This window comes from Egretta garzetta, unplaced genomic scaffold (genome assembly GCF_000687185.1).
Source record: "Egretta garzetta isolate BGI_Z169 unplaced genomic scaffold, ASM68718v1 scaffold273, whole genome shotgun sequence".
NCBI classification, from domain to species: Eukaryota; Metazoa; Chordata; class Aves; order Pelecaniformes; family Ardeidae; genus Egretta; species Egretta garzetta.
In genome coordinates, this window is record NW_009259236.1 from 1,070,642 (window position 1) to 1,082,207 (window position 11,566).

Sequence of the window (11,566 nt, forward strand, 5' to 3'; positions counted from 1 at the left end):
TAAATACTTAAAAAAAATCCCAAGTAGAAGTGATAGCATTTGTTAACATGAAAGGACTAATTTAAATTATTTAGTGTGGGGGTACATCACCACAACTACAGAAAAAGCTAAGCCTGGCTATGCGCTTTATTCATTCCTATTTAAGCATAGCAAATGCATACACTTGAGGGTCCTTCAGCAGTGCAGTCTCCCCTGACCTCCAACACCCACATTCCATATTCAAAGGCAATTTCAGCATCAAATGAGTACAGTTAAAAACAGGGTCTCATTCTGACCCCAGCACGCCTGACAGAATCTGTAGGACTTGTCAAGGATGTTTATTTCCAGCAGCTCTGCATCTGGAATTTTGCATGAAAACCAGTATCTGATACTTGAACTAGTGTTTAGAAATTTATTTGTAGTTTTAACTTCTTTATCATGAGCATACATTTAATTCATAGAACAAGACTACAGCCTGCGGAACAAAGAGAATGAGGCATTGTCATTCCAGGTACAAATACAATAATTTTTTATAGAGGGCATTTCAAGTCATGGCCTTCAAAATGTTACTAAGTTTGACGTCTGTTAAGATGTTAACTCCACTAATCTAAATGCTTCTTTTTACTGCAGAAAGTCATCATCATCATCATCATCCATTCTGTTAAAATGTAGAGAATCCAAATTTACTAGAAAATTAGTCTGTCAAACTAAATTGTGTGGGATTACTGCTGGATATTCAGTCATAACTCCCATTACATCCCTGGGTTAAGACTTCAGTCTTTGTATGTTTCTGTCAAAGGCACGTTTATACTAAAATACTAATGTAAACATCTGATTTCTTGACCTCTTTCTATAGTGAACATGTGAAATATTAGTAAGTTTTGTTGCTATTATTATTCAGCAATACCATAAGCTCCTTAATTTCTTAGTTTTGGCTTGGAATACAGAATCAGAGCTTTCAGGCAACAATTTCACTGTGTTTCTGGAGAGATAAAGTCTGTTGGGCTGATCACACAAAAAGCTACCAGTTCCGAAAGTTTATCCCTCCTCAGTTTTCTTTCGAATGTTTAAAGGAAAAAAATAAATCCCACTTTAAAACGTACCATAAATTATGTTAGGACATGTGAAAACTTCAGTTAAATCTATTTGTCCCTCTATGTGATTCTGCCAACAGTATGAAGCTGCTTGACCCACTCAGCCAATATACAGCAAGCAGCGTGCTTCAGAAGTCCTCCCAAAGCAAGACGAGGTAATGACCTGCTTCGCTGCAGTTCTCCACTGTAACTTCTTAACGTCAGATTTTTCAAAAGACTTTTTCTCCTTAAACAGGCCTTGCACAGGAATGAAACCCTGTAGTAGGTCTTCCACTTTACTTCAGCCTTATCTTTAATGAAGAAGATACTTTTTCTTTGAAATTTCAAATATTTAAAATAAAAATAATTACCATTTACAAGTAACTTTTGGATATATTTCAAGAAGAGAAGACAGACAATGCTGTTTTGTGTCAATGATGTCTTGAACACGATTTTCTGTGCAACGGAACTTGCATGATGGGAGATGCAGCCCAAAGCTGAATGGGGCATGTTTGAGTTTGTACTTTGCATAGGTAACTGCTATAAAGATATGAGAAGGCCTTTTGCATTCCAAGTAAATCTACATTGATACATCATGCAGTCGTATTACATATGCAACATATGCTTAGAGTAATTCAAATTTTGAGTTGTCCAGAAAAATCATTCCTAATTAACCCCTGATGATCACAAATGCAGCTCTTTTATTTTCAGCTATTACCAAGGAAGATTCCATTCACAGGACAGTGAAGGCTAGAGCCTCATCACCAGAATGAGACCACACTAGAAGGAAAAAGAAAAGTGACAGGTAGAAAGCATACTTTCAAGATACAGACAGTTCAGACAGTGATAGTTGATATATGGTCTGAGCTCACCCAGGAAGTGCTAATTGCTTATTGCTGAAGTGATTATTGCTTTACTTTTTTGTAAAATTAGGGAAGAATCACCATGGGTAATTCAGAAAAAAAAGTGTTTCCTCCGGAATGCAGTAGTACTAAATAACCCTTTAGCAGAAACAGAGAGGAAGAAAATCTTACATACTTTTGCCTTTTAAGGGCTATAAAAATTGTACCAGTATGATAAGATACTGTATTTTCATTTAAATAATATCTACGTAAAACTTAAATTGACGTAAAAATTTCCAACTAGTTTACTGAAAGCATGGTCAATACTGTACTTGGGAGTTTCTATAAATAGATTACAATCATGCAATTTAAGACCAGATTTTGGAATGTGAAACACACAGTTATGTCACCAAGCACAGGTCATTGTCCTGTTCCTTCCAGCAAGAATGCAGCTATCAAGAACATTTCACACTCAGATCAACTGTGCATTTAAGTATCACTTGCTTTCAACACCCACTGAATAAAAATAGAAGGGGACAACAGAGAAAGCTAAAAAAGCACACAGTAATTTAATAATGTATTTTTAAGCTGCTGGCCCTCCCCCTGTATTTCCTGCACAATCTATGTCAATGCAAATTTCAGCATCAACTTCAGCAAAGCCAGAATTTAATCCACGGAGTTCATTCAAGAATTTTAAAGGGGGAAGGTAAAACAAACTCAATGACCACAACTAAAGAAATAAAAAAGATGACAAGGAAGAATATCATCTGCCTGCATCCTAGCACGTGTTTTGTCCCCATTAACTCCCCTCCTTAAAGACAGACAGTTCTTTTAAATGGTATTTCCCAGTCACTTAACCTCTTTGCCTCAGACTTCAGCATCTGCATAAAATCAGGAAACAAAAGCCTACTATCTCATGGAAATACTATGAGGATGCTTAAAAGCATGCTACTTAGTAGTATCTGTTCTGAATACTAACTTACCTGCACCCTCATAGATTTTTTTTCCTCAGTACTTTTAATTTCACAACAAACTATACATTAAAACAAGTTTTTAATTGATCAATACGTACTCTAAACTGTATGTAGGACTAAACTCAAGAAACGTAAGTGATACAGAAAAAAAAATTTCTCTTAAGAGGTAACCTTTCCCTTTGAGGATTTGAAAAGGTCATCATAAGCTGTTCGATACTGTCTAGTGTAGTATATAAAAAGCTTAAATGTTTAAACTTCTTTTTTTCTCCTTTCATGCTCTGGATAGCATGGCTTTGGACACTGAAAGGAAACTCACAGAAGCATCACTTGTTTAAAAACTATAAAATCCATAAATGTATCTTCTGAAAAGAAAAAATGCCTCTTGTACACAGTTTAAGCTACATAGATCTAAGGAAAATGGGAAACTATGATGTTATTTTCCACATGACATGCCAGTTAACACAAAAGTCAAACTTATGAATTTTGCAATAACGACCCTGAGTTGTTGAAGTGTACAATACCTCCCACAACTTGCACAGATACATAGAAGCATACATAAAAAATCAGCACTGCTGCGTGGATGCGAACAAAAGTGATTTTTGAAACTCTCATCAATTACTTCATCCATCCAAATGCATAAATAGACACTGGCATACCAGTTTTAATATACTGACAACAGGGTATCTACTTGTAGGACAGCACCCTGAGAATCACCAACAGAGGGCTGGGTCTCTGCCCAGGGCAGTGAAGATTTCCTACAAAACTGTGCTTTGTGTGCATTTACTGAATAACATGCATCCTATGATATACTGGAGAGTAACAGAAGATCCTGCTAAGCTCAAGCAATCGGCAGTAACAATACAACTCTGACAAACTCTGCTGCAGTGCTGACAAACTATTTTGATGTCTGGCAACAAACTTCAAGAAGTCACTGCAGCTCTCGACAGTATCTATGCTGTAAGACAAATGCACTGCAGACTGCAAGACACAGTCCTTGTTCCTCATGGTCTGGGACAGACTCCTGTTAACATTCTACTCTGTACAACCCTCCGTTTTGACAACTCTCTCTGGTTATAGTTTTATATAGCTATTACAGTAATTTACATTTTTCCTGCCTTACTTTACTCACACAAAACCATATTAAAAAATCTTTAAAAGAAACTGAAAGCACGCACACACACACATATTTTATCTGTTTGATCTATTACCCTCTCAAAGAAGGAATTTAAATTGATTTAAGCTTTTCTTAACTGACAGGTTATATTATATTTTGCAGAGATCTAAACAGACAACTGACTGGTAGGTTCTAACTGAATATGACAAAAATCTATACTGGGCTGAACAGAGTGCATTCAGAAGATCTGATTTTTATGTAAATGCTTATAAAAATTCAGCAGTCAGTGTTGAACAGTGCAGATGACTAATCCTCTACAGGTGACTAATTCAGTGATTACTATGTTCATGTTGATAACTATCATATCAATTAACATTTAACAAGCAGAGCTCTCAAAAATAAAAAGCATCAACAGATATTCAACTACTGGCAGAAGCAGAAGAAAGCATCATGAAAAAAGAAAAGTAAAATTACAGGATATTTTGAATAGTTCTGTTAACCAGCTTAAGTTTCTGAGGCACTGATGAGTTATTAGTCTCCTTCTTCGCTGATCTGCCAAACAGCTCTGCAACAACATCACATGGAGATCAGTTTGCTGGTTCAAGACACCTTGAAAACTATACCATCTAGTCACACAACAGTCTGCTGGTTCACAAGAGGAAAAATCAGATTGGATAAAATTCAACAAAACTCATGCCTTTATTACTATCAACCCACATCTGGTGAGATTCTCTTTCAGGTACTCCTTTCCCTTGCAAGTAGGATTCCATAGGCTTAACACAGATTGTAAAGGTCATTGGCAAAGGCTTTTAAAAAAATAACCTTTTTTTTTTTTTTTTTTGGTAGAAGACATTTTATGAAAAAAATACATAAAATTCATGCCAGTTGCTTATTTAAGCAGTCAAGGTTGTTGTTGGTATACTGTCTATACTGAAAAAGTATTTGTACCAGAAGACTTCTTTACAATCAGCAGTTGTGAACTAGCTTCATGTTCCCTTAAACTTAATTAAGGGTATCAGACTTAAACCATGCTACTTCCCCAATCCACTCATCTGCAGATTCAAGAAATCCCAATATTACCAGTAATTTTTTATGCCTGCAATACTGACCTAAGAGGTTTACACCACATTAAAGCATTGTTCTGTCATTGTTAAGAAACTGGCATCTGCAACTTCTAAATTATATTGAAATGGAAACATGAGAAAATAGAGTATCAAGTCACAGTTAATAGCAGCTGAAAACATGCTATGTCAAGCTCAGATGTGAATCAGGAAAGAAGCTGCTTAAATCCTGAGAAGCTGACTCTTGCGTCCTATCAAGCAAAGATTTTGCATAAATCCTCTCCTATCTGATTGACTCTATCATGACCTTGAGTCTAATCATTTTATGTCACCTAAACAGGAATAAACAGAGGTCCCCAACTAAAATTATTTTTATTTCCTAAACTCAAATATTTACAAGTCGTCAGACATGTCTTTATAGTCATGGAAAGGAACTTCTACACAATGCCCACTTCCTGTAAAATGTAGCTGCTTCTTAAGTGATCCTGGCATAAAGCACAAAAGCAATCACAACTTCCTTCTGGTTTTGGAAGCAGTAACCATGTAACTTGATACAAAAGAATTTTTCTTCACATCAAGTAACAGCTCACATTTTTTCAGGATCCAAAGCAGAACTGCAGTTATAACTTGCAAATGAAACCACTGTTTTTTAGACTCAGTTGTAAAGTAAGTATTTACTCTTTCACATCTCAGATTATTACCAAAACAGGAAAACATTTAGCAAAGTCATGCATGTGTAAAAATGAGATGTTAAACACTTAATTGATACAATACTTGAATTTCCGAAGACCACATCCCATGGAGAGCTGATAGGCTGTTCTTCCCCTTTTGCTCCACCTTCCCTATCAACACCTTGTATCCCAACACCTGCTGCAGTCGTCACCATCTCTAATTCCAGGTCAATCTACAAGAAGCAAAATTATACACACTGAATGTACACCATTAACTGAATTCTCTTCCACACACAACAAAAATTAACACTGCTTTGTCAAGGCTTGCTCAGCAGTTGTAGAAGAAAGCATTGAAATTTTCTAGAGAAATATTCAGATGGACAATGGACGTGGGTGTTTTATTTTAAACTTCTATAGGAATATGACATAAAAATTCAGATACTGTAACACTATCTCCCATCTCTATACAAAACAATCTGTACAAAGCAAATTATTTTTGCTGTTTATTTCAGGCCCTAGAGCAAAATATATTTTTATTTTATTTCATTTCTGCAACTTAAATCCCTTTATTTTTACTTCCCTTTTTGCTTATTTTCTAAGTGGCTTCCAATACCTCTCATGAATTGATAATCATGTGAAAAGTGAGTCTTTCATGCGTAGCATCTTCTAACTTTTGTAGCAGTAAATGCACTCTTTTTGCACGGCCTGTGGCCTGCACAACCATCTGAAAGCATGTCATGTAGCTGCTGTGTTACTTTAATTCTTGGATACACTCATGGCACGTTCAGATGAAAGGGAACAGCTAATTATCATGAAAAATGCTGAAGCAAAATGATCCAGATCTTCCAAACCTTTCTGTGTTGTCTTTGCTAACCTGCAACATTTATTTCCTGTGGCCACCAGGCTACAGTGATAAATATTAGAAAGATGAGGAACCTGGAGCAATCTACTCATTTTTAGTAACAATGATTCTTTACCAACAGGGAGCCTTGGTCCTTTGCAGAATAAAACCTGGCAGCCAACTACAATGAATACAGTGCAGGAAGTTTGTGGACTAGTGCTTTGAAATGAAACACAGAATGAACCTACTTAACAGACAAAGATATGCCAAAGTGAGTAAGGATGTACCTCCTCTGATCAAGAATCAATCATATTGGTGAGGATCTGAGTATAAGATTTTCTGAGATGCGTAAAACACTTTTAATAATAAGGTAATACTATACTGCTTCAACAAACTTAGCTTCTGATTATTCTAAATTTGACCTAACCAAATGTAAGATCCAATGACAATAGACAGAGTAACATTCCTACATGCTAAAACCTTGAAAGTCTTTCATCAAAAAAAATCCACAGGCAGACAATTCTGAAATTAAAGACATTACCTGTACTTTAGAGACTCAAACAGCTAACAAAAGTTTAAGTATTCAATGAACCATAGTAATACAATAACTTTAGATAAGAATCTGATACGACTGGAAGTGAAACAAAAACAATTTTTGCTTCCAGTACTAAGAATAGATGTTTCTCATAACAGGAAAGTAAGAGTCACTAGAAAAAAAAAAATCTCATCAGTTATGCTCAAACTAGTAGCACATATAATCTTCACTTGAAAGGAAGCACAAAAGTATATGTAGCCTTTTAAAAAACAAACCGCACAAAACATTTATTTCTAAGATATCAGGCCAAATTTCCTTCCTGATGTTGAGGGTATTTGGAGAGTAATTAATCTGGTGTAAATTTTCAGCTGTGTAAGTAGAATAAAGTATGAGAGATTAAATTTTGAATTTTTTCCTTATGGAAAATTTACCTTTCTAATTAGGTGATTTTCTGTATCAGCTACATAAATAACATTATTTTTTATAGCGATCCCTTGTGGTGAGTTGAAAGCTGCCTCTGAAAATCTTCCATCTCGCCTTCCACTGTTTGGACCTATAAATGAAACAAAGCCAACTCAAAAGTAATTTTAGAAAAAAATAAAGTACATACATTTAAACCTGTAAGAGAATTACATAGTCTAAGAGATGCTTTCACAGCACCTTGTAGTTTCCATTTTTAATATTTTGTGTAGTCTCATTTTAGTCACTGTGCTATGTAATTACAATAGCCTGGTGCTATTAAGTTTTGAACTCATTCTTCACAAGTTCTCCACTTCTTTAAGCTCATCTTCCAAAGAGAAGTCTTAATAGGGGTCTAAATTGCTCCCGTTCCCTTGCACTAAAGGACAACAGCAGCAGAAGACAGAAATAAAAAACTACATCTTTTCTTACTCCTGACTACATCAAAGGAAACCAGCAGGAAAAACTTTAAATTCCAAAGCTCAGTTCCATTTCAGTGGTTTAGATTTCAGTGTAATCACAAAGGAAACTAATATTTGATTAGCAGCATCTTCTCATTAGCTATAGTAATTGGGAAGAAGATGACATGGAACTAATTACAGAAAAGAACAGTGAGAATAATGGAGTGACAGTCTTCTGCACAGAACAATCAAGAAATAGAAAGGAACATGACCTGAACATCACAGTATGAAGGTAAGCATCGTATTTCAGAGGGAGTAACATTTAAAGTGCATTAGCAGTATGTGTCAGCCGAAGACATTTAGATATATGAGTTATGTGTGCATCATGATTTATGATGCAAATACAGTAATTTCAACCTTTGTGCTTGCCCACATTTATTACTGTATTATCAACTTCATTACTTTATTTTCTGCCCACTGAATCATTTAACTGAGTCACCGAAATACACCAACTTTGACAACCTACTGTCAGAAGACAATTTAGACCTTAACAGACAGGAAGCACTGAGGTGCTGGGGTGTGGGATTCCAGCAGTTCCCCTTGGTAAGCGTCAGGGTGCGCACCCAGGGGAGGGAATAGCACAGAGCGCCAGGGGAAGGAGGGGCATGGGTTCAGAGGTTAGGACACTGCCCTCTGAATTGCTACTTAATGACTATTCCAAAACACTAAAGGGGACCTTGCCAGCAGAGACTTCATCTCACAGATCAAACAGAAACCCAATTCCCTCACTTCTGCCATGAGAAATACTGTTTGTACTTCCCATAGGAGAAGGGTATTAAGACTAATGCCTTCATCAGGTTAACCCGGATAATTACTCTGTCTACCCAATGCACTGTTACTTCAAACAGCAAGAGATTGTCTTCCCTTCTTTAAACAGCATTGCCACTGGTTATGAGGTTTGTAGGATCCTGCATGGGACAGGCATTAGACCATACCAGACTAAGTAACAACAGGACACATCAGCATACAGGTCCTGACACTGAGACATAAACTGTTGTTTTCAATGATTTGGGGATTCAACCACTTCCTAAACCTGCCCATTATGGTTGCTGCTAGATGGACTGCCCTAACAGCTATGTACTTGGTGCATGAAGATGTAACTTTGACCACTGGAACAGATTAAAAAACCAGAACAAGTCTGAATGTTTAATTTATGAAAGAGTAAAGCACACAAAGAGTGTGCAAGTTCAACTACATTTTCTTGATTTGCATTGTAAAGCAGATAGTAATTTTACAAAAACAGTTAAAGAGATTAGTTTTTTAAAGCCAAAATGCTACTAGTATAAACTTTGTAACAAATGCAACTAAATTTAAAATACTTAACTTTCACTATTGTTATAACTTGTTTACGTGTTACACCTCAGTTTTGGTGAGAACACAGGCCTTTTCATGTACACTAAGGCAACTTGATTTTCAGGTGCCTATGTAGCAATGCAATACCACTGTTCTTAATATTTCTCCCCTCCTGTAAAAACAGAAGGGGATCCTATGAAGGGGATCCTATAGGCAATGCTCTTCATTTAAAAAAAACCCCAAACACCACCAAACAAAAAACACACCCCAAAACAGTCCCTACACAACTCCATCACCACAATTCAACATTCATTTCTTCTGTTGGGAAGGGGGGCATTATTAGTTCATATTGGACATTGCAAAAATACAAAACCTAGTCAAAGGAACAAAGAAAAAAAATTAAGACATCTCAAACAGTTGCATTAACAGAGTCTCCCATTGATGGTACTACACTATATCCACCCATAACCAGTAAAAGTGATTTTAGTAGGAAAAAAACCCAAAACATTTCTGGCAGTGTTTATAAACTGCTAGGTCCTCTAAGAAAAGAATCAGTCTAGTAGGCCCAGTGAACATACTCTACTCTTGAATTAAAATTACTATAATAAACGTATATAGCCTTACCTCCAATAGTGTGTAGAATTTGTCCATTTTTTTGAGTAACCAAAATCCTATGATGCCCAGTGTCTGCTATTACCAGCCTTTCTCCTGAATTATCTACAGTCACTTTGCCAGGAAACAGCAAGGGAGAAGGTGGGAGAGAGTCTCTGTATAGCTTTATTCCAATGCTGTTATCTTTAATTTGTCCTCTCTCCTTGTAGAATTTCAGTGTTATAGAAGTAAATAAAAACAACTTCTCTCTGTGTCCCTCTCCAACAAGTGAAAACAGCATATTTCCACGAGGCCCGAGAATGACCAGAGTTGGCCAGCAGGACACTTCTAGTTCATGCCACAGTGTTGCATCTGCATCATTTACTACAGGATGGACAATATTATACCTCAGAATGGCACTTTTTATGTTATCCAGAACTTTTTCGTTTGGGAATTTCGCTGAATGGACACCAACAATAATAAGACCATCTGAAAGGAAAAATAAAGTAATTTAATGCATTGAATGCATCGAAACATTTGTATTTGAATAAAAAAAAAAAAAAGCAAAAATCAAGCAGTTATCTCACAACATGACCAACTGCTTTCCAGAATGAAAGAGGATTTGAACAAACAAAAAGCAGTTACATCTCAGCCGGAATATAGCTAACTACATATACAAAATACTAAAACTCAGAAATAACATTTCAGTCAAATTACTGAACTTTAGGACTATTACTTCCCCAGCTGGTTGACATCTACTATGTCATAAATTGTTCTTAGTTCCTGAACCTCTACATACTAAGGTAGAAAATACTTTCCAAATAATGACGGGTAAGCTGTAGCAGTTCAACTGATACTTTTGAGTTTTTTCAGATGTTTACGATAACTCTTTGTCTTTTGATTCCCATACACAACTATGGTGTTTTAGACAATGAATTCTTTCCCACAGTTAACTAGGAATCACAAAAGTAACATTGAACTCTGGAAATCCAAAGTTACCTTGGCATATCTAACTCTAGACAAACAGTAAAAAAATAATATATAGGCTTCTGAAATCAATACACTATTCTGTATTTCAAATAAAAATGGCAGCACTGACAACTATGACAAAATGACAAGTAGCACTTGTTACAAACCAGGCAGGCTTGAACTCTTTTCTTAACAAAAAAACAAACAACAAAAAACCCAATAACCAACACAACCAAAAAACCCCAAAAAGAGGATTAAATAATGGATTTTTACCCCTCCCCTTAAAATTTTTAATTTAATTTCTATATTTAGTTAATAAAGACAATGAAGAAGGGTTTAGGTTTTCCCGTAACAGGGATAGCTGCACTTGAAATCCTAGTATGAAGGTGTTGCGTAAGCACAAAGTAATATAATTCTGCTTATATATACTGCATATGTAATACCAACCTTAAAATTGATCAGAAGCACACACTTACTAGCTTCCTTGAATTGCTTCCTTATTTTCTTAGTTTTATAAAATTCAAACACAGAAATAGAAGTCTATGGCTCAGATTTCAGCTGCTTTTCCCTAGTGGTAAGAAATAAATCTATTTCCATCCCAAGTAGACAATTATGTAAGCAGCCCCAAATTTTCCACTCCCCCTTCCTACCCAACACAAAAAGAATGAAGGGCCTTCATTCAAGCCTTCAGTCAAGCCACTTT

General features: G+C 36.0%; 1 protein-coding gene across 1 annotated transcript in view; it reads right to left on the reverse strand.

Annotated features, from left to right (window-relative positions):
• Nucleotides 1-11,566, reverse strand: part of NHLRC2 (NHL repeat containing 2) — a gene marked incomplete at its 5' end in the record, with an annotated part of 29,524 nt that overhangs the window by 12,115 nt on the left and 5,843 nt on the right. The window contains 3 exons of the mRNA XM_035891504.1: nt 5,818-5,947; nt 7,522-7,643; nt 9,928-10,383. Of these exons, the coding sequence (XP_035747397.1) occupies nt 5,818-5,947; nt 7,522-7,643; nt 9,928-10,383 (708 nt within the window). The remainder of the gene's footprint in view (nt 1-5,817; nt 5,948-7,521; nt 7,644-9,927; nt 10,384-11,566) is intronic.